This window comes from Cynara cardunculus (assembly GCF_001531365.2).
Source record: "Cynara cardunculus var. scolymus isolate 2C chromosome LG 17, CcrdV1, whole genome shotgun sequence".
Classification (NCBI taxonomy): domain Eukaryota; kingdom Viridiplantae; phylum Streptophyta; class Magnoliopsida; order Asterales; family Asteraceae; genus Cynara; species Cynara cardunculus.
The window spans coordinates 25,512,712-25,537,362 of NC_037544.1; the positions used below are offsets into that span (position 1 = coordinate 25,512,712).

At 36.9% G+C, this 24,651-nt stretch overlaps 2 protein-coding genes across 2 annotated transcripts; one reads left to right on the plus strand and one right to left on the minus strand.

Annotated features, from left to right (window-relative positions):
• Positions 1 to 2,935: 2,935 nt before the first annotated feature.
• Positions 2,936 to 21,368, plus strand: LOC112500582 (topless-related protein 3-like). Its single transcript, XM_025104090.1, has 25 exons — positions 2,936 to 3,133; positions 3,595 to 3,774; positions 3,883 to 3,996; positions 4,656 to 4,814; positions 5,279 to 5,453; positions 5,566 to 5,698; positions 6,136 to 6,251; positions 6,346 to 6,499; positions 6,622 to 6,731; positions 6,974 to 7,040; positions 7,107 to 7,180; positions 7,258 to 7,353; positions 7,432 to 7,524; positions 9,655 to 9,782; positions 9,902 to 10,136; positions 10,257 to 10,424; positions 10,500 to 10,586; positions 11,011 to 11,163; positions 11,231 to 11,341; positions 11,580 to 11,759; positions 12,103 to 12,231; positions 12,324 to 12,419; positions 13,406 to 13,588; positions 13,882 to 14,054; positions 21,007 to 21,368. The coding sequence occupies exons 1-25, from the start codon at positions 3,054 to 3,056 to the stop codon at positions 21,170 to 21,172; spliced, it is 3,360 nt and encodes a 1,119-aa protein (XP_024959858.1). The 5' UTR covers positions 2,936 to 3,053; the 3' UTR covers positions 21,173 to 21,368.
• A 1,605-nt stretch (positions 21,369 to 22,973) lies between these two features.
• Positions 22,974 to 23,675, minus strand: LOC112499930. The gene has a single exon (XM_025103197.1). The coding sequence runs from the start codon at positions 23,673 to 23,675 to the stop codon at positions 22,974 to 22,976; it is 702 nt and encodes a 233-aa protein (XP_024958965.1).
• Positions 23,676 to 24,651: the final 976 nt, after the last annotated feature.

Below are 24,651 nucleotides of genomic sequence, written 5' to 3' on the forward strand. Positions count from 1 at the left end.
GGTTTGCACATTACCTTCAGATAACACTGTTAGTCGAATTTTATCAGGAAACATTGCAACAATGATATTTTATACATCGACATAATAGAGATAAATGCAACCATCCAAAACTATATGTAGCATAGACTAATGTTATCAAATATTTGCAGCTTAAATGATAAATGCAGCGACACCTTGGGCGGAGGCAAAAATAGAAAAGAGAATCCATAGAAGCAAATTGGAAGGTATATCCCATTAGCAATTTGTTGTTTGAAGTTGATGACATGTATAAGAAAGGAAAGTGCGATTTGCATGCTAATGCATGCAATGGCAACTTCCTGGTATACCTTGCAGTCATGTACTATCTGTTGCTCGAAGTTTAGATATTCAAGATTGCAGTTATTTTGTTCTGTTTGGTTCAACTCCGATTCTTATTGGGCAAGATACGAGGATGAAATATCCACCTTGGGATTGATGGATTATAAAGAAAAAATTGTTCGCTCGGGGGAATGTCTCCAAAATCCATATCTGGTAGGTTACGAAAAAAAAAACATGGTGAGAAAATGTAAATTAATCAGTAAATACAATATTATAAAAAAAATGATAACCAACCTTGAAGGCATATATAAAACCATATAATGTGTATTTATTCAGCGGCCAACTTCTGTGTCTGCGGTGCTCGAAAGCATTTTTCAGCTGTTGATATGTCACCATATATACGAGCCCACGGGTATTGGTTCCAGACATCTAAATTTTCAACTAGATGCAAAATCCAATGTTGGTTATTGTGATTCTTTTTTCGTCCCAGGAACACCGTATGGAGCATGATTACGAGGCTGATACGCACTGCATCAACGTCTGATATATCTTTATTATTTAAGTCAATTAGTTTATTTCTAAAATGTTCGACTTTAATATTATCATGTTTGGTCATTTTACCAAACAATCTTGTAATTATTTTAGGTATGGTACAATGTGATGGACAAAGATCCGACCTAAATCGGAAACCCATGATCAAACAAAACTCATGTCTACTGAATCGTAAATGGAACCCTCCAACACGATAATATATTTCTTCAAATTCAGAAGGGAAAGAGAGGTCCTCACATTGCACAATCAATTAATTAATCTGAATAATGGTTAGATATATTTAACCATGGGCCGAAACATGTATCTCGTAACATGTTTAACCTCCTTCTATTATTTGCTAATATATCATTTATTTCTTTAATTATTGAGGTATGAGCCCTCAACGTCAGTAACGACTGGTAGAACACCTGTCAAAAATAAATCCAAAAATTAAATGTTAGAGATTATACAAAATTAATCTAGAGAAAAAAATAAAATATAGAGTATTAAGCTAGATACTAAACAAAAAATAGATTTTTAAGTAATATTACGAATTTTTACCGGTTATTCCATAGTGGTAGGTGGTTGTTCCATGGTGTTTAGTGGGGGGAGACGGTCGTAGGTGGCGGCACACGATGGTTGGTGGAGGCACACAGTGGTCGGTGGCGGCAGACGATGGTAGGTGGCGACGAAAGGTGGTCGATGGCTGAGATGGACGACGGTAGTTGGGGCAGACGTTGGTGGTTGGTGGCAGACGGTGGTGGATGTTGGTGGACGGCGATCGGTGGTCGTCAGTGCTCGGCGGACGGTAATCGATGGTCGATGGTCGAGGGGGATCAGAATGCTGGAAGGGGGAGTGTTTCTAGCGATGGATGTCGGTGGGGATCGTGATAATGTTCCCCTCTGACCGCCTATTTATATAAACCGTTACGTAATAAGACAAAATAAATCTCAAATTATAGGCCACTAAATGACAAAATAGCGGTCAAAGTACGTGGTTATAAAAATATGGCATTTTTCAGATATAATATCTTATTTTTGTCCCCCAAATCAGATACAAATACATTTTTTCGTATCAACAATTACTAAAAAATATTAACATTCAGTGGTTATAAAAAATATAATTCTTATAAGAAAATATAAAAAACATTCGTTGGTTAATTTATGCATTTAATAAAAGTAGTAAAAATTATAAATCTTGACGTGATTTCATATTGTGTTAAGGGTTGTCATGGTAGATTATGTTTTAGGATTATGAGTTGTGAGATTAGAAATGTTTGATTTTATAGAGTAAAATCACAATATTTGGTCCTAAAACAGTCAAAATCATCTCCCATTTATTAAAAACACCTCTTAATTGTCAAATCGATTTCTACACTAAAAGACAAAACAATGTTCAATATAGATGGAGTCGCCCCCGAAGGAAGATCTAGGGTTAGGTGGGGACAATCCCCTATTCAAGAAAAATTAGATATTGTTCCCCAAATCAAATAGATGTAAGCCCTATAAATTAATTTAAAATATTTTCTTCGTATTTTGTTTGGTCAAATATGGCTAGATCGCCCCATGGTTAGACATGGCCTCCTTGGGCAATCATTGTGGTTAATTTAGTAATAGTTGAAAAAAATGATTATTTTATTAATATATGAGGTATTATTTAATTATTTTAATAAAATTTCCTATAATATAATATAATTAACCATATATTTTTAATATCTCCTCTTGACAACAAATCATAATATCGTCAATGAGAAATTAAAAAATTTAATAAATACCGCGAATTTGGAAATAATTAATTGGAAGATGAAAATGACACTTGGATAAATAAAAACAACATAAATGGAATTTCAGTACGTAACTGAACCCGAATATTCAACCATATTTCAATCACTCGTTTCAAATCCGCCAAACAGCACCCACCGCATTTACTACCACACGCAATGATAAGCCCAATTACTTATCAAACCCGTGCAATGAATGATATGATAAGTAATTGTCATTATAACTTGATAAGACGGATAATATAACTTCTCTGCAGAAAAAAACGCATCTAGGATAACGAGACCAAGTCCTTTCACCCCCACACCATTCTCCTCTTCTCTCTCTGTTCTTCGCAGCCTTTGAAAACAAAACCTTTTCCTTTTACCAGAAAACCCTAGAAATCAGCTTGCTGTAATCGGTAACTCATTACTTGTATTCTTCTCTGTTGATGATAAATTGTTAGAATGTCCTCGTTGGGTAGAGAATTGGTGTTTCTCATACTCCAATTTCTGGAGGAAGAGAAATTTAAGGAATCTGTGCACAGGTATTTATATGCAGAAGTATATATGTATGTATAGGAAACTTTGTATATGTAGATGTATGCATGTTTTTGTTTTATCTAGTTTGTCGGAGACGTGTCTAGTTAATATGTGAAACCATCCGATGGCGTTGTTTGAGGTTCAATTGGTGTGAAGGTCCTTGTCCTATAGATATCCTTTTTAGCACATCGTATGCTCTTTTTGTTTTTTTCATTATTGTGATAGTATTTAAAATATTTCTTGTATGATGATGATAATGGGAAAAATAGAGGGAATTAATAGTTAGATTAATTATGGTATGTGCTTGGGGATAAAAGGTTTAATTTGATTTATGATTCTTTAAGCAAAGTTTATGTTTAGTAACGTATGATTTATCACATTGATCAGAGAACTGAAGAAAGTTTTGTTTGGCTGGGTTGTTTGGTTGGTTAAATTGAGTAACGCAATTACATATCTCATGTCCCAGGCTTGAGCAGGAATCTGGGTTTTTTTTCAATGTCAAATATTTTGAGGAGAAAGTTCATGCTGGTGAATGGGATGAAGTTGAGAAATATCTGGCTGGATATACCAAGGTTGATGATAACAGATACTCGATGAAGATTTTTTTTGAAATTAGGAAGCAAAAGTATCTTGAAGCTCTTGATAGGTAAGAGTAGACTGAATCTGGTGTGAATGTGGTGTTAGGTAAGCGTATATTACATTAAAACGCTTATGATGTCAATCATGTATTTTTCTTTGTGACTGAATTGATTAGGCAAGACAAGGCGAAGGCAGTTGAGATACTGGTAAATGATTTGAAAGTCTTCTCAACATTCAATGAAGATTTGTATAAGGAAATCACACAGCTATTGACGCTTGTAAATTTCAGGTTAAGTATTTTTTTTTTTTTTGCAAATTTTTGGAAGTCTATTCCTGCATAGCAACTGATTAGTTATTGTTAGTTTTTCGTTGTTCAATATAAAATTGAAAAAAATCTTAAAAGATTTTTTGTCATTCTGAAACATGAGTTAGTTTTCAGGTTAGTTAAACATCAATATCTAGTGCTAAATATCCAATCTAGATTGCTAGTTGGAAGTATGACAATATAGAGAGGCAAAGGATGGATATAGCTGGTAAAGGATGGATGTCAAATGTTTTTCTTTTCCATTTGAAATATCCAACTTGTTTTCTGCAAATCTCTCAATGAAATTAGAAGCTTGTGTCAAAATTGTCAGTAAGTTGATATCATTTTACAGTTTCTACCAACTTGAGCTTCCAACAGAAAATAAAAATATCTTGAAATTGAGCATAGGGGGAAGGAATATTGCATATTCTCATGTTTTGCTGAAGAACGTCGCTCTCTTGTCCAATGTGTTGCTCGAAATAGGGATAATTTTGATTTAGGGATAATTTTGATTGAGAATTCTGGTTGTCTTTCTAGATTATTATACTGTACGAATTGATTGTTTATTTTCTATTCTAAATTGGGCAGATTGCTTTAAGTTACTATTTGTTACTAACAGTTTTCTAATGGACTTGTTATGCCAGGGAAAATGAGCAGCTATCCAAATATGGTGATACTAAAACAGCTCGTAGCATTATGTTGATCGAGCTTAAAAAGCTAATAGAAGCAAACCCTCTTTTCCGCGAGAAGCTTGTATTTCCTACCTTGAAATCATCGAGATTGCGTACTCTAATTAACCAAAGGTATGGTTTCTACTTTTGTGTATGAAAATGCTGGCTAAGCTTTTCTTTTGTATATTGGGAGTGATGGATTGGCGGGCATACTATCTGAGTTGTTATTGAAGGGTCAAACTTCTATTTCTTCGCCTCCCTTCCAAGTCATCCCACCCACACACTAGTACCTTTTCTTTTTGTTAGGCAAACTTTGTTCTCCCTTTTCAATGTCCTATAATTTAGAATATCTTATGGTAGTCTAATTTTTACTGTGTTCTGCTTCCCTAGAATGATCCATACATTGATTTGGCGTCAGATTTTTTGGTCAATTTCATCATTGTACATGCCTTTATCTTTGTTGCTTCAGTAAATACTAGAAATTTGTTGTGTGTCTTTATTATTTCGCATAAGCTGCCAATTTCCATTAATTTGTAATTGTATGCAGTTTTCTTCTGTAATTAGGAAGGTAAATCATAGTTTTGTGGTCTCTCCAGTTTGAATTGGCAGCACCAGCTGTGTAAGAATCCAAGGCCAAACCCAGATATTAAGACTCTTTTCACCGACCATTCATGTACACCTCCAAATGGCGCCCTTGCACCCACACCTGTCAATCTTCCACCTGCTGCAGTCACAAAATCTGCTGCTTATTCATCGCTCGGAGCTCATGGTGTATGATAACTTTTTTCTATCAATATTTATATTTCTTATTGTAACTCTTATGCTTGTCCTTGGTTAAATATTCAAACTTATGATGAACTGGCCACATGTGATTCTGTTGCAGCCTTTTCCGACTGTGGCAGCCACTGCAAATGCCAATGCTTTAGCAGGTTGGATGGCAAATGCTGCTGCTTCTTCTTCGTCGGTCCAGGCAGCTGTTGTTACTGCATCGTCCTTACCTGGTCCACCAAATCAAGGTTAGGAGTTCCAGATCTGATTTCATTAATGCTCTCAAAGTGCTGTGTAATGTAAAATTATGAATCCTTTTAGTTCTTTGAAGATCATTTTGGCGTATAGTAATATGCATTACTTCTTGTTAGTTTTGTTCATTTTTGCATGCTAAATGGCAACTTATATTTGATTTACATCTCAAATTTATTAAAATTCCTCATGAAATGATGTTAAAGAATAGAAATGAAACCAAAAGGAACTTTAATGACTTTTTGCATGCTGAAGGTTCATGACCCCCTGATAATTCTATAGCAACGCAAAAAGATTTAACTAGGAAGATTTGCTGAGATATATAGCACAATGCCAAATTTTTGAATCCTAATCTTATAACTTTCACCTATTAATTGCAAAATTTTGTATCTATGCTGAGATTATTCACCTGTTATCTTTTAATGCTATACAGTTTCCATTTTAAAACGTCCTATAACACCTCCTACTACACTGGGTATTGCTGACTATCAGAACAATGAGCATGAGCAATTGATGAAACGTTTGCGCCCTGCACAGCCTGTTGAGGAGGTACTCTAAACTAACAACTGCATTTTATACTCGGTGTTGATATTTTTTCAGGAAACTTTGTGCTAATGATTCTCGCATGCATGAAATCCATCAGCATGCTGGTGCACCGCCTCAGGTTACATATCCGATTATGAGACAAGTTTCCTGGTCTGTGGACGACCTGCCAAGAACAGTAGCCTTTAGCATGCATCAAGAATCCATTGTCACAACCATGGATTTTCATCCTTCTCACCAAACATTGCTTCTAGGTATAAGTGTCCGGAAAACTGGAGTCTGCTATAGATGATGTTTCACCCCCTTGAAATGCAGAAGGTTGGCCAAATCCTACCTATAATTGAAGTTGCCTGATTTTAAATTTTGTGGTTATCAGTTGGATCTGCTAATGGTGAAATCACACTATGGGATGTTGGGCTGCGCGAGAAACTGGCATCAAAGTTATTCAAGATTTGGGACATGTCAGCTTGTTCCTTAGCCTTTCAGGTCCGCATGATCCAATTTCATGAACATGATATAGAATTCCCTCTAATATCATTCTTATTCCATATAAATATGCAAGCATTTTACTTTCTTAAACAAGTAGACCTGTTAAAAAAATTATTATACACCACATTGATGCTGGTGAGTCGCAGATTTGAAGTTTTATGAATGAGATTGTGGTGAATAACACTCTTCTACATTGCTTAGTATGTTAACTTGATTCTCATAGTCAAGACATTGGGCAGGCTTCTTTCAAGGATACACCCATATCTGTGAACCGTGTTATGTGGAGTCCAGATGGAAACTTTTTTGGTACGTGATATTTGCTCAGTTCTAATAAAGTTGCAGATGCTTTTTTTAACATTTCACATGTTACAGGCTCTGCATTTAGTAAACATTTGATCCATTTGTATGCTTACACTGCACCAAATGATATTCGTCACCATTTGGAGGTGAGTTGGGATTGTGCTGCCTGTCTAACAAGGGAAAGTGTATGCATTTATTAAACTGCATCTGCTTGGCTTCGCAGATTGATGCCCATGTTGGAGGAGTAAATGACTTGGCCTTTGCTCATCCAAACAAACAGCTGTGTGTTGTTACTTGTGGGGATGATAAGTTAATAAAGGTAGCATTACATTCTGTTCCATAATACAAAAATTATCTCCTATTATCTTAGCAAGAAACTAACAGGGAAATGGATCAGGTATGGGATTTAACTGGCCGAAAATTATTTAATTTTGAAGGACATGAAGCACCGGTTTACTCTTTATGCCCTCACCAAAAAGAGAATATCCAGGTATGCCAGATATTACTAAAGCAGAAATATCTGGAACATATTACTTCAAGTTCTCCACTGGGGGAATAAGCCGTAACAACTTTTTGGAGGGTGATTTTCATCAATTTAAATCTGCACTCTTTATCTTTAAAGCATGCTTGTTTAATACATATGAAGAAGCGAGAGCAGTTGACACCTTTCAATTTGTTTATGAGATGGAGGAGAGTGAAAGATACAAAGTCTCTGCGTTAGAATTTTTGGTATAGGCTAAAAACATGTATTTCCTACATCTCAGAAATCCATTCTAAGGTGTCACCCATAACGCTTTTCTATTCGATTATTCCTCGTTTCTTGATAGGCCTTTTTTGTTCATTGTACTCTTGTAGTATAATGTCGCGGACGTTCTAGAATAGTTACATTATCATGTCTTCATACAAGGAATTGTATTTATGTTGATGCCCACATGGACCAATTTTTTGCTTTCCTTCATGGACCAACATTTATGCTACATAATGGGCGATATTACAGTAAACAGCTTGGCTCTTCTTTTCTTGAATAAGAGGGATAGGAGGTTATGTGTTGTTGATTATATAATCTATTTTCTGTCTCTTTTAATTTTTCCTAGGGTACTATCCTCTTTATCCATAAAAAACATGATCATTTGTGAAAGTTATAGGCCTAAAAAATGTCAACAACTGCAATGAATTTCTAAACTTGAATTCCTTCCAACATTTCTCTGGCTGTTGATACCATCAGGAGCACATGTTTTATGTTTGCCACCATCATGGTTCAACTAGGAGCAGTGTCTTTACCTATAGTTACGAGACGACAAATACCAGTCTCTTCACCTAGCACTATACTTACATTGTATTAAAAATATCACTATATTTATTCTAACAAGTTGTGTTTTGAGTGTGCCACTCAAGCTGTTATAAGCTGTTCAATTATTTTCCACAGAGCTGTTATACGCCTTTTAATTGTGTTCCACAGAAACTTCCTCTCCACTCTTCTAACAAACTATGTCGACTTTGGCACTCCATATGTTACAAACTATGTTAGTTTGGCACTCTAGTTGTTACAAACTATATACTAGTCTTAGTTCTCTTAATTAATCATCGTATTTTACAAGCTATTTCAAGCTCTTTGGTTTTTTTGACACAATATTCTGTTTACACTCTTTTTGTCAAATCCTTTCTGTTTACGCTTTTTCATAATCCTCATGACACGGGGGAAACACAGAACTCTTGCGTTTGAAAGGTCGTTAATGTTTGTAAGGTAGGTGAGGATTAACCGCCACATATGGGTTTACTTAGGATAAGGTTGTCATGCCACACAAAAGGCCCTTATCTCTTGTGATAAGTGAAAACAAAATTAAGGACACTCAAATTCAGAAATTCTTATTTAAAATAGAAAAGCCTTAAAACGAGCCTCAAAGGGGGGTTTTATAGGCAAGCCAAGCTCCTCTAAAAGGAAGGATACTAGAAACTTAGGAAACTATAGAAAAACAACTTACTAAGGAAAGTAAAGAAAAACAACTTACTAAGGAAACTTGAATAAAATACTAACCTTCAATCTAGGATAAGGAGATAAAATAAAAGATCCTAATCACCTTAGGAAACTAAATAAGCTAACTTATTAAGGAAACTTTAATAAAATCTAATGTTCTAGAAAAGATGATAAATATAAATATTACACAACTTGATCATTCAATTTAAAGTGTCTTTATTGAAGATAACGGTCTTGACTTGTGTTGCTAGTGTTGTACAGGTGTTATCACACACGGTTGCACACAAGTCCAACTCTTCCTCTATTGCACCTGCATCACCAGGGATCTTAACTGCTCTACTCGTTTGAGTAGAGAACATGTTTAAGACTCTGCGTGCACCCCTGACCCTACTTCCGAGCCGGGATATATTGGGTTGGGTTGGTTTTGTTTGGTTACACGGAAGTCTCTGGTAACCAATCGTTTGGATGTTTCTAAAATCCATATCACTTATAGAAAGTTATCTCCTTTATCTATCCCTGTTTATCTATTTTGGTTTCTGTACAGTACCCGCACCAAGAGAAAAGTTATGCTCAGGGACTTCACTTTATTTTCAATAGGTTGAATACACATCAATTGGATAGTAACTTTCTTCTGTAAAATTTCAGTTCATTTTCTCAACTGCAACTGACGGGAAGATCAAGGCATGGTTGTATGACAACGTGGGATCTAGAGTTGACTATGATGCTCCTGGTCATGGCTGCACGACTATGCTATACAGTGCTGATGGCAGTCGGTAAGTTAGTTGAATCTCAGGAAGCAAAAAATTTGGATGGACTCTTACTAATGACCCTTCAAAAATTGTATTGACATGAATCATGCATATTTGAGAATTTATGTTCTACTTTCTTTTAGGTTGTTTTCTTCTGGAACTAGTAAAGAAGGGGATTCTTTTCTCGTTGAATGGAATGAAAGTGAAGGAGCCTTGAAGAGGACATATGCTGGGTTCAGAAAAAAATCTGCTGGTGTTGTACAGTTTGACTCAACTCGGAACCACTTTTTGGCTGTTGGTGAAGAAAACCAAATTAAGTTTTGGGACATGGATAATCCTAATATTGTTGCAATCACAGATGCTGATGGTGGACTTCCGGTTAGTATATGCATCCAGTGTAGTTTATGTGAGGCTAATACTTGCATCATGTTGTATGCCCCTGCTGGGTGAAGGATAAATATCGAACCAGGTATTGACTGACACTAATGATTGGTTCAGAGTCTTCCTCGCTTGAGATTCAACAAAGAAGGAAATCTTCTTGCTGTCACTACTTCTGACAATGGGATCAAGATTCTTGCAAATGCTGCTGGTCTCAGGTCTTTAAGAGCAACTGAAGCTCCATCGTTTGAAGCACTAAAATCCTCCATTGAACCTGCTGCAATTAAGGTGCACACTCTTTTAATGTTGTTCGATTTGTTTTCTAACAATTATAGTGTATAATTTTTAAAAGACTGTGAACAGATTTCTAGCTCTTCGGCTATTAATAATGCTAGTCCATTTAATTGCAAAGTGGAGAAAAGCTCACCTGCCAGACCTTCCAGCGTTCTTGTGAGTTGACAATGCATCTCTCTCTCTCTCTCTCTCTCTCTCTTCTCCTCCTCTCTCCCTTGTTTTTTAAACATCCAAATATGCTACACTAAAAATGATATCTTTTTGTCCAAACTATATGGGTAGGAGTTGAAATTGCTAAGTATTGAACTGTCAGAGATGACACCCCCTTGATGCAGTACTATATGCTGGATGTGAATCATATGTTGATTTTCTGGAAATTATAAGCATTATTTTATTTGCAAGCATGGATGTTTTTGAGTTGTATTGTATCTATGTCGGGGTATGATATAGTATTTTTTTTTTCTGGCAAAGTTCATATTGACAATTACAGAAAGTTATCTGCTCTGACTGTTTAAAGAAGAAAAGTTAGCTGCTGATTAGTGCTGATTATTTTTTGTGTTCTTGTTCATATCATTTTTAGAACGGTACTGATTCTGTGGGTAGAAACATGGAAAAACCAAGGAGTCTTGATGATGTAACTGATAGGACGAAACCCTGGCAGTTGACTGAAATTTTAGATGCTGCACAGTGTCGGCTGGTTACCATCCCAGACAGCACAGAAGTCTCGAACAAGGTATTTTAATCATTGATTTTGCTAATATAACTGCTGCATGATGCTGACTGATATATTTACTATGCAGGTTTCTCGACTTCTTTATACAAATTCCGGGGTAGGCATTCTAGCTCTCGGATCAAATGGTACTCAAAGGCTGTGGAAGTGGGCCCGCAATGAACAAAATCCAACCGGAAAGGTAATAGACTTGATTTGTGTTAGGTAAATCTTTTTCCAGCGTTGACATAAAGAAATGCAGGGCAATCGTGTTGTAATGACTTGTACCTCATGCTACTTAGTTATAGAACATTGTGGATTTTGTCATTTCAGCATGGAAAAGGCCCATCATATATGTTAGTTATACAAAAAGAATTCATGTTTTACTCCTTGTTTTATGAGTAACCATTATTAATTTCTAACATGGGTGATGTTTAAAGGCCACTGCCAATGTTATTCCACAGCATTGGCAACCAAACAGTGGTCTTCTTATGACTAATGATGTGTCAGGTGTCAACCTTGAAGAAGTAGTTCCGTGCATAGCTTTGTCAAAAAATGATTCATATGTGATGTCTGCTTCAGGTGGAAAGGTTTCATTGTTCAATATGATGACATTCAAGGTATACATGCACCTATATAGATTGTCTACTTCTAGGGTGCACACGGGTTAGGTTGAGCTTGTCGAGGCATTTGAACAACCCTACCGAGTTATGGTAGCTTAGAAACATCCCAACCCAACCCAATCTATGTGGGTTGGCCATCGGGTTCTGTTTGGTTAAGCTAGGCTTGACCCAACTCCAACCCAATTAATTGACGGTTTGTTGGTTTGATGGGTTGGGTTAAATCAGTTTATTTTCGGGTTGGGTTTGGCTGGTTGACGGGTTGGTTGGGATTTTTGGTGTCGCTTCTAGTTTAATGATTAATGCTGAGTTGAGTAATGCAAGCTTGGATATACATTTTTAGGTTATGACAACATTCATGCCGCCGCCTCCTGCTTCAACCTTCCTAGCATTTCATCCTCAAGATAACAATGTCATAGCCATTGGAATGGAGGATTCAACAATACACATATATAATGTTAGGGTGGATGAGGTGATTTTATTTTATATGTGATTCTCTATATCTTGCTTTTTTATTAATTAAATACAGGATCTGACCTAAAGTAAACAACTATGGTTTTTTAGGTAAAATCAAAGCTGAGAGGTCACCAGAAGAGGATAACTGGCTTAGCTTTTTCTACCAGTTTAAACATATTGGTTTCATCTGCTGCTGATGCTCAAGTGAGTTTCTTTCCTTTAAGGACTTACTGCTAGAATGCTATCATTGTTTCTATAATTCTATTTAGGACAAATTTAATGTGAATTTATAGATGCTGGTAAATCTGAAGATTTGGTTCCTTAGGCTTAGGTTCTCTTTATGTCTTTATCTTTACTATTTATAAAGCATTTACCCCTTGTTCTTAAAGTCTCTTAAAGTTCAAGTTTTACAACATAAAGCATTTACCCCTTGTTCTTAAAGTCTCTTAAAGTTTAAGTTTTACAATTTATTACTGCATACGCACAACTTCTTAAAACTCCGCTTTTGAACTCCATAAAACTAACCGATAGACATGTCCCAATGCGGGATAAGTGTTGAGCACTACTAAATTTTCTAAATTTTAATAAAATTTTGAATTAAGCTTGTTATGCCGAAGAAGGGGAATTTTGTAATATTTTTTTTGACAGCCATATCTATATTTTTTTGGGTTCTTTTAAATGGTTCTTCAAATTAGCAAGTCATGTTCAACCACCATTTGTAATCTCAATTTTGTCCAAACATAAACTTCGGATTTTCATTTATAACGAGGAATTTGCATTAATTTTCCATCTATCAGGTTACAATAAAATTTTACATCACGTTGCATCACACGGGCACACAGCTGGTTTATAATGATGAAATCATGTGTCATAACTTAAGTTTGTGTTGATTTCTATCATGGCCTTCCAGCATCTTCTATTTCTTTGTATGGGAGGGACTTCAACTGCTCTAAGTCCTTTTTCCCCTTCTTTGTGTGTGCTGATGATGTTAAATTTCTCTACTTACCAAAGGGTCTTTAGCCCAGCAGTATCCGGGGTACCCATAAGATCCCAAACTCCTAGAGGTCGAGGGTTCAAACCTCACAAAAGGTGAGGAGTGTGTGCGAGTATTATATACGTACTTGAGAAAAAATTATGTACTTGTTAGTACAGTACATTGCAAGGTATATAAAATCCCTCCTATCTTGCAGCTTTGTTTTTGGAGCATTGATTCATGGGAGAAGAGGAAGTTGGTTCCGATACAACTGCCTCCTGGTAGCCTCTCTTCTGCTGAAACACGTGTGCAGTTCCATTCTGATCAGATTCGCTTGCTGGTATCCCATGAAACACAACTGGCACTGTATGATGCCTCCAAGATGGAATGCATATGTCAGGTACAAATCTTGCTCATCGTATTGGAACAATTACTGCAATAACCTTACAATATCTTCCCAAAAAATTAATGGAAGTTTTTTTATCAAGTATATAATATTTATATATCTCATCTTGAACCCCTGACCTTGAGGAAGGTGGGGTTAATGGAAGGATGTTTGTGGACTAGATTGTCCAGAAGATGAATGAGCCAAGCTACTTTCTCAGCAATAGTAATCATAATAGTAGGTGTAGTAATACACTAATAGCAACAAAAGTAGCAGTAACAGAACGTTTTACAAATTTTGGTTTGCAGTGGGTCCCTCAGGACAACCTTACAGCTCCTATATCTTATGCTATGTACTCCTGCAACAGTCAACTAGTTTATGCATCCTTTTGCGATGGCAACATTGGTATCTTCGATGCAGATAACTTAAAACTGAGATGTCGCATTGCCCCATCTGTCTACCAACCATCCGTATCAAATAGGTAAGGACTGCAACTCATAAATATCTTCTCTCTAACCAATTTATGTAGTGATTTCCTAGATACCTCTTACTTTATTTCAAGTTCGAAGTGGTCATATAGAGTCTGGGAGGGACCCAGGGGTTTTTTGTGGTAGCACGTGCCACCGTTTCGTTCCTCTGTCATAGTGTAAAATATTATAGGGTCATGAAAAGTGCCATCGTATCAACTTGTTGTGTGTCACTTTATATATTTTAACTACAATGACGACACAAATTTTCCTTGGTAAAATTGCTTCACAAGGCTTTTCTTCCACCCCGGACCGAGTTCCAATCCCTTTAGTGTCATTTTCTTGGTTTTTAGCTTTTAATGTTAGATTTATTATGTTTTTGAAAAAAAATGGCAATAAAAAGACTTGCACACATGACCTCACATGTGAAAAGCAATGAACAAACCAATGATGATATTGTGAAAAATATCCCTATATTTATTTCTTATAGTCAAATGGTGCCACCGCTTGAAAAAATTTCTGGGTCCGTCCCTGTTCAGAGTTTCCTGTTGTGTCATATAGATTGTTTCAATATGCTACTTATGTTATATATATAGATAGAGGGTATGTATATATATGTAGTGGTGCTAAGCTCGTCTTGCACACATGTTTGGTATTTTTCAAAGTTTGAAACCATTTACTGTCTAACCCCATTTACCTTCCTGCAAATCTAGAAATCTGATAAGCCTACTATTCGCTTTACGTACAAAAGAAAGTCTAAGTAGTTGAGTTTACTTTAGATGTAAATAAGAGGAGGGTAGTTTGGCAATTCCTCAATAGAATAATGGAAACAGCTCCTTTATAGTGGGGAGTTTGTTAAATTAGCTTTCATTCTGTTTTGTGAGTTGTAAAAGGGCGCAAGCTCAGGGGGAGAGAGTCGGCCTCTTGAAAGCCGTGTAATTCCATTTCTTCAATTCAATTCAATAGAAAAACCACCGATTACGACCAATTTACATCAAATTGGTATCAGAGCGAGTTCGATTCAACCATGGGAACGAGAAGTGCGATAGCAAAAATGGATGATTTGGAAAGCTGTGTTGGTTCAATTGAGAAGAATCAACAGCTAATAGAGAAGAATCAACAGTTGATGGAGAAGAATTTGGAGAAGATTTTTCAGCAATTGGAAAACTTAAGCAACGAAGTATCAACTAAATCGAAGAGGAAGAACGAGGAGAGGTAGGGATCGAGTCGATTCTTCGCCATGAAAGGTCGTAAACTGGAAATTCCTTCCTTCGACGGAACTAATCCTGATGGATGGATTCTTCGTGCAGAACGTTATTTTTCTCTAAATCGATTGACACAAGTGGAAAAAATCGATGCATACTTTATGGCATTTGAAGGCGCCGCTCTGAAATGGTTTCAGTGGGAGAATCGTCGACATCCGATTTCACGATGGGAGGATTTGCGTCAATTAATCCTTCGTCAATTYAGATCGGCAGCGGCTGGAACTTTATGCGAGCAATTTTTGGCCGTCAAACAGGAAGGTACARTCGATGAATTTAGGATGAAGTTTGTGGAACTGGCGGCACCATTGGAAGGAATTCCGGAAGAGGTATTCATGAGTCAATTCATCAACGGTTTGGAGAATTCGATCAAAGCAGAGGTTCGACTTCTCAATCCAGTAACACTTGAGGAGGCGATGGAGATGACTATGAAAATCGAAGTTAAAAACGTTGTGATCGCTAAGGAGAGAACATTTTCAGTACCAAAAAAATCAGTTTCAACGCTCTCAGATAGTAGGATTGTTACTGGTGAGGCAGAAACAGTAAACATTTCTAATTCGGTGAACAATTCGATAAACAAATCAGGATCGGAGTATAGGAGACTGTCGGATCAGGAGGTTCAACAGAAACGAGCCTTGGGCCTTTGTTATCGTTGTGATGAGAAGTACTCTCCAGGCCATAAGTGTAAGAAAAAATAGTTGAACGTTTTGTTAGTACAAGCGGAGGAAACGATGGATTCCGGTGGCGAAGTAGAGATGACAAAGTGCTGAATAGCGCCAACGTGATTGAGATGAGTAAAGAAGTAGAAGTTCATCTTAATTTAGTAGTAGGCCTAACGAATCCGAGAACTATGAAGATGGAAGGATGCATAGAAGGTCAAAAAGTGGTAATCCTCTCGATAGTGGAGCAACTCACAATTTCATCTCCAAGGATATAGTAGATAAGTTGAATTTGAAGATTGATAAAACGAAGGAGTATTCTATAACGATGGGAATGGGGAACAAAGTGAAGGGTGATGGAATTTTTAAGTATGTTGTGTTGAATGTGCAAAGTTTGGAGGTGGTAGAAGATTTTCTGCCCATACAATTGGGAAACAGTGAAGTGATTTTGGGAATTCAATGGCTGGAAACCTTAGGAGCAACGTACACCAATTAGAAACAGCAAGTTATGAAGTTCATGCTCGGAGGTAAATCGCTGGACTAAAAGGTGATCCTGCTCTAGGGAAATCGTTGGTTTCATTAAAGGCAATGGGGAAATTGATCCAACAAGAAGGACAAGTTGTTTTGGTGGAGTTGGGAGCTTATGCATTGATGAATGATGAAGTGCAGGAAGTAGGGCCAAAGGTACAATCTGTTCTGGAAGACTTTGAGCAAGTATTCAATATGCCAAAAGGGTTACCACCGAGGAGAGGTAAGGAACACGAAATTGTGTTGAAGGAGGGAACAGATGCAGTCAATGTGAGACCTTATCGTTATCCCCATTACCAAAAAGATGAGATAGAAAAATTAGTAAAAGACATGTTGGAAGCGGAGGTGATTCAGCCGAGCAACAGTCCTTTTTCGAGTCCCGTTTTGTTAGTGAAAAAAAAATGGTAGTTGGAGGTTTTGCATCGACTATAGAGCTCTTAATAAGGCCACGGTGGTAGATAAATTCCCGATACCGGTGATCGATGAGCTGCTAGATGAATTATATGGTGCTAAAGTGTTCTCCAAGCTTGATCTGAAATCTGGATATCACCAGATTCTTATGAAGGACGAAGACGTACAAAAGACAACTTTTAGAATGCATCAAAGCCACTACGAGTTTAAGGTAATGCCTTTCGGTCTTGTAAATGCGCGCCACTTTTCAAGGATTAATAAACGAGGTTTTTAAAAACTGTTTATGAAAGTTCGTTCTAGTGTTTTTTGACGATATATTGGTGTATAGTCGATCGGAGGAAGAACACATTGATCATTTGAGATTAGTGTTCCAATTGTTGTCTCAATWCAAATTATATGCCAATAAGAAGTGTGAATTTGGTCGAGAAAGACTGGGATACTTGGGTCATATCATCTCAAGTAAAGGAGTAGAGGTGGATGATTCTAAAATCAAAACGATGTTAGAGTGGAAGGTACCTTGAAACGTGATGGAATTAAGGGGCTTTTTAGGGTTATCGGGATATTACCGAAAATTTGTGAAAGGATATGGAGTTATAGCTAGTCCCCTCACGGATTTACTAAAGAAAAACCAATTTGGTTGGACCGAGGAAGCACAAGAGGCTTTTGGCAAATTGAAGAAAATATTGTCTTCATCATCGTGTTGAAGTTGCCTGATTTTTCGGCCGAATTTGTGGTGGAGACGGATGCTTCCGGGATAGGGTTGGGGGCTGTTTTGATGCAAAATGAACAACCAGTGGCTTATTGCAGTCAAGTTCTGGGCACAAGAGCAAGGTAAAAGTCAACTTATGAGAAAGAATTAATGGCCATAGTGTTGGCTGTGAAGAAGTGGAGACTCTATCTGCTTGGCAGGCATTTCACGGTTCGCAGTGATCAACAGAGTCTACGTTATCTGTTAGAGCAACGAGTGGTGGAACTGAAATATCATAATTGGATGAGTAAACTAATGGGGTATAATTTTTCGATCGTTTACAATCAAGGAAGTGCTAATAAAGTTGCTGATGCACTCTCTTGTAAGCATGAAGAGGTGGAATTATCTAATTTGAGTGTGCCAACATGGATGCAGTGGGAAAGTTTAAAAGGAGAGCTAGAAAAAGATGACTTTTTGGTCAAAATAAGAGAAGAAGTATTGAAAGATGTTGGCCGACATAAAGGTTTCGAAGTAAGACAAGAATTGTTATTCTTTAAAGGTAGATTGGTGGTGCCAAGAAAATCGATGATCATTCCGAAGTTGTTTGAAGAATTCCATGCGACACCGATCGGGGGACATAACGGCGAAGAAATTACGTACCAAAGAATGGCAGCTGAGTTGTTCTGGATTGGTATGAAGAAGGACGTACTCAATATGGTTAATGAGTACGAGACATGTCAAAGGAGCAAAGTCTTAAGTGGTTCACCGGCGAGGTTACTACGGCCGTTGTCTCTTCCAGACATGATTTGGAGTGATATTTCGATGGATTTCATCGAGGGACTACCAACTTCAGGTGGTCTGAATTCTATTTTGGTGGTGGTAGATGGATTCAGCAAATACGCTCATTTTGTGGGTTTAAAGCACCCTTTTACGGCTCAATCGGTAGCGGAGGTATTTTCTAAGGAGATAATCCGGTTGCATGGGATACCCAATTCAATCATTTCTGATCGTGACGAAGTATTCCAAAGTAATTTCTGGAAATAATTGTTCAAATTGCAAGGGGCGACTCTGGAATTTAGTTCGGTTTATCATCCGCAAACGGATGGTTAAACCGAAGTGGTGAACAGAGGGCTGGAACAGTATTTGAGATGCTGGATTTCGGATAGACCCCGCCAATGGAGCAAATGGTTGTCATGGGCAGAGCTGACATACAGCACGACATATCAATACAACTCTTAAATGTTCTCTGTTCAAGGTGTTATATGGACGGGATCCTCCTCCTTTATTACGTTATAAAGATGCTTCGGCTGTGGTACAATCAGTGGATATGGAATTGATAAGTCGAGATGAGACATGGGACGAGGTGCGAATGCATCTTTTGAAGGCGCAATGTAGAATGAAACAACAAGCTAATTTGAAAAGAACCGAGGTGGATTTTGTAGTTGGTGATTGGGTTTTTCTGAAGCTTAGACCGTATCGACAAAAATCCCTTGTGAACGGGAATAGTCCAAAGTTGATTGCAAGATTTTATGGTCCTTACAAAATCTTGGAAAAGATTGGAAAAGTTGCTTATCGTTTAGACTTACCGGAGGGTGTAAGGATACATTATGTCTTTCATGTATATCAACTTAGAAAAGCTGTCGGAAATTGTTTGGTTACGAAAAACATATCAACTCAAGTATCTGAGGATATGGTGTTACAAGTAGAGCCCGAAGCCTTGTTGGATGTCAGACCCATAGGAAAAAATGATGCAGGAAGTTTGGAAGTGTTAGTCAAGTGGAAAGGGCTGTCCGATTTCGAGTGGACTTGGGAGAATCCGGAGGCTTTGGCTCGACAGTTTCCAAATAATCACCTTGAGGTGAAAGCTTTGGGGGAGGTATTGATAAGTCTACTATTCGCTTTACGTACAAAAGAAAGTCTAAGTAGTTGAGTTTACTTTAGATGTAAATAAGAGGAGGGTAGTTTGGTAATTCCTCAATAGAATAATGGAAACAACTTCTTTATAGTGGGGAGTTTGTTAGATTAGCTTTCATTCTGTTTTGTGAGTTGTAAAAGGGCGCAAGCTCAGAGCGAGAGAGCCGGCCTCTCGAAAGCCGTGTAATGCCATTTCTTCAATTCAATTCAATAGAAAACCACCGATTACGACCAGTTTACATCAAAATCCTTCTCTCTCTCTCTCTCTCTCTCTCTCTCTCTCTCTGTGTGTGTGTCTCAAGATGGAAAGATGTAGTTAACCCACCTACGATCCCAACCCAAAACGGATAAAAATGAAAACTAGAAAGGGCCAAAAATTTGAAATTATACAGCTCAATAATAGCAATAGATTGATGCACCTATATCCTTGTTTGAATTAAAATTTCTACAAGTCGAGATCATCCAAAATGGTAACTCAAATTGTCATTACAGTGTCCACATCTCTGGGGAGGTCAAACACAAATGATAATATCAATATAACAACAATAGAAAACTTGAAGTAATTAGAATTACACCAATAAGTAACATACAGATCATGTTAGAGATTAAGCAAGAAATGTTCCAATCATTTCTTGCTTCTACCATCACATAAATCCCTGAAAGCTTCATGTAAGTGATACGAGTCATGTAAAGGACTCCATTAAGCAAACAAGAACATTCACCTGGAAAGAGAGGGAGATGATCACTTGTCTTGGTGGGAAGCGGGGCTAAGACCGACTCAAGAATGAAGGGTAGTTTTGTCTTTATACTAGTTGTAAGTTAGTTTTTAACAGTTAGTTGTAACTATGATTAGTACAGATAGATGGTAACCATAGTTAGTTATCTCCTTTTATTCTGTTTCAGAAGAATATACAGAAACTTCTCCCCTCAATTGCAGTTTGAAATAGGGGCTGATGCTAAGGATGAAAACTGATTGGGTTTAAGCTTATGATTAATGAACTGATGACTCATTGCCAAAACTACTCGCCACCTTCTTCTACTAGTGTTGTTCTTGGACAAAGAGTTGATCTTTTTAGCTATTGCTATATTCCTACTCGCACGTATCCACAATTTGGTTTTCTTTCCATTCTTTTCACTTTTTCTGAAGTTGTTAATGCTAATACAACTTGAACTTAAAATTCAAATCACTATATTATAGGTTGTCAACATTATCTTCTTGTTTCTCATATACCTGCTTATGTTTGTTATTTTTTTTTTTTTGCATATTTCGCTTTCACACTCTTTTCATGGAAACAACTGCTCTACTCTACTCTTGGTCTACGTACCTCTGAGTAGGTGGTTTCCTATATTAATATGAGCCATCGTTATTCATGGCCAAGTAGTTTTGGCCATTACATCTGGTACAATTTGGTAGTTTTGTATTACTTTTGTTGTAGAGTTTCCTAGTTGACATCCTGTTTGAGTTTGATTTAACATGAAATATATACATATATATGGCATGCAGAACCCAAGGTCCAGCTGCATACCCAGCTGTAGTTGCTGCACATCCACAAGAACCGAATCAGTTTGCATTAGGACTAACAGACGGATCTGTTAAAGTAATAGAACCATTAGATCCACAAGGAAAATGGGGTGTTGACTCTGCACCATCGGATCAAGTTCAAAGATGACTGATAGATTATACATATCTGATATGATAAAATTGGGTTGGAAGTAGAGTAGGTATGCTTCTTCTTCCTTTTATTCTTTAACAAAATCCCAAATGTGATAGTGAATGCAACAATGGTAGCTAGCTTTTGAACATGTATATAGTCTAAGATGGATTTCTATGAGAACAAATCGCGAGTTGTCATCCTTGCATATATATATATATATATATATATATATATATATATATATTACTCATTCGTAGGCAAAGTAATCGTTCTGGGTTGCTTGCTACCTTTGGTTCTATGTTTTTAAGATATCGTTTTTCCCAAGTGATTCCTGGTTGGTTCTCGTCTGTTTTTTTTTTCTTTTCAGATATTAATTTGTTTGAAAATTGAATTGTTATTTTATTATAAATAAAAGGTGTTTGAGGGAATGAAAATGAAAATCATCAGTATTTGGTAATGGTCTATTAAATTGCATCAAATGATTCTCAGCCTCTATTTACCCCAACCAAGCATCCCTTTTAAACACAGAATTAAACGACTCTTTTCTGACCACATTATCTTCTTTCTGTACTTCCATCATGTTGTGAACTTTATCATCAACCATGGATGATATGATTGATCGTAACACTTTACCCTTTCTGCTCCATTTTATATGGGTTTCGTTCATGGTGCTGTTTTAGTTTCCATGCAAATGGAAGTGATCATATGAATTATGAAGAACATGAGGTGTAATGAAATCAGGAGTGGTAAATGGTAATTACTACTTGCGCGATGTAATGAGATGTCAAAAAATGCACTACAAAACAAAGGGATTTCACTGTCGGTAGTCTGCGAGAAAAAACCCATCATCAACGGATCGGATAAAATGTGGCTGATGACGGTTGATTGACCGTCACCTGAGGAAAAGTCTATCAGTGATCTATCGACCTCAAATTCTATTATTGAAACCCTTAGCGAAGGTAAATCAATGCAAATCCTCCACATATTAACCACCATCAACAGTCTAACAGTATAAAAATTAAAAACTTTGAAGGCCATTAGACATCTTCACAATCACTAACTTTATTACAAAAAGTGAACAAGTATTTAATAACAAGTAAAAACATCCAACATATAACATCTACATATAACATGGTATAGTACTAGTTATGAAACATGCTTAGCAAGACGAGAAAACACACACACACACACACATATATATATATATATATATATATATATACACACACACACACACACACACTAGTTGTCTACTCATGCAATGCGGTGGGATGTAAATGTTCTATCAAGATATATTCAACTTTTAAATATCATTTTTTTACGAAATATCTTTGAAATACTTGGTGGTTCACATTTGTATCATAAATCCAAAAATGAAAAAATTAATGCAATTTCTCATTCAAAAAGTCTAAAATTTATGTTTGAACAAAGTAGAAATTAGAATCATGCTTTAATCATACACAAGAATCATTTAAAACTTCTTGATACACCACATTTGATGTGTAGACTTCTTCCTGATTGAACTTTTTGATAGGTTTTACTAATATCTTTGTATTACCACGTGATATCCCTCTGGACAATGTCACGTAAAGTTGGCCGTGCGAGAATACCGATTCTGGTAGATACTACCACCGGAATTGTATGCCCTTGAGCTTTATTGATTGTCATGGCAAAACAAAGTTGAACGGGAAATTGTTTTCTCTTTAATTTAAAGGGAAACATGTCATCTTCAGACGAACATAGAGGAATTTCTTGGTAAAAATACCCTCTTACTAGCATGCCGATCAACAACTATTTCTGCATCGATAACATTATGCTAAAAACCTCTACATATCAACCTCGTGTTGTTACACAATCCATTTGAGGGGTCGATATTCCATAAAAGTATTATCGGACATCCAATTTTAAGCCGCAGGTAATGAGGGGGCAAACCGCTAACAGTTAGTGAGTTTAAGAATTCCATCGGATATAAGTTATTCTTATCATCTTCTGCTTCATCAAAACTATAGTAAATTTTTTCCTTTCTGCAGAATCTTTCAATCAACTTATCATTAATCTCGTCGACATACTCATTTTTAGTTGTTAGTATCACCCTTGAAATGATATAATCTGAAGCAGTCTCGCAGGTTTGAAGAGAAGGAAAGATTGCATCAATCAAAGCATCATTCAATTCATTTTTATTGGTGTAAGGAATGGCCATGTCATCAGGTATGCGAATAAAGTGTCCATCTACTGATTCTTCATTTCCATCGCCGACTCGTAATAGAAAATCCGAAAACCACAGATTAGTAAGTGCACTCATATTGATCGTTAACCGCAACTTTTTAATCGAAGACCAAATAGGTGACATTTGTAGGCTGGAGTCTACAATCTGTGCTCCAGTGCCATGTCTCATTACTAACAACACCTGTCTAAAATCACCTCCCATAATCATTATTTTCCCACCAAATGGGAGTCTCACCCCAGTGATGTCTTGCATTGTTCTATCGAGTGCCTCTACTGTCTGCCTCTTTGCCATTGATGCTTCATCCCAAATGATTATTTTTCCAGCTCAGAGCAGTTGAGAAGTTCCGCTTTGTTTTTTATATTGCACACCGAATTATTACTAAGAGTAAGGGAAATCTTGAACCGAGAGTGAGATGTTCTCCCTCCCGGCATGTTATTAGCGGCAACACCGGATGAAGCGGTTGCGAGAGCAATAAGTCCATGGGAACGAACATTAGTTAGCAAAGCTTTGTAAAAAAAATGTTTTTCCAGTTCCACCTGGTCCATCTATAAAAAACACACCTGGACAATCATTATCTACATGCCTCATGATCTCATCAAATGCATGTTTCTGGTCGGAATTTAGAGAGTTTCGGGCATGTAAGTCTTTGTCTTGCACAATTATGGAGTACTCCTCTTGTACCTCACGTATTCCTCGTGCTTCTAAATTGGCAGCTACATTTAAACTTGGAAGATTAAAATCATCTAGGTTCTTACCCATAGATTGTAAAAAGACTGCGATGTCTGTAAGAACCATACTTCGGACTCCCTCAATATTTTCGTAGTGTCGTCTATAATCTTCAGAGAGTGAATCATAATGTTCATCCCATAACTTGTGAACATCTCCTGGCTCACAATAAATCAAGATCGTCGTGAATAATCGTCTAAGAGCATTGGAAAACTGAAATAAGGAGGCATCAGTAAGACAATGCGATAAATTATCGTCGGTCTCTATTAACCCTCTCTCAAGAGATGTTTTTCGAAATGTTGGATGTAATATGCCATTAACCGTGTAAAGATCTTCAAAGCACGTGGGCCCACTAATATGAGACAGAAGTAGGCGTAGATTATATCGTTCTCCTTCGGCAGGATTAGCATAAACCAGCTGTCCTCTCATTGATCCTTGTTTTCGAGGATTCCATTTACGTGGGATATCATTCCACGTGTAATGTTTCAGAAAATCTTTGTATAAATATTGTCTCGCAATCATATTTGTTTTATTGCTCTCA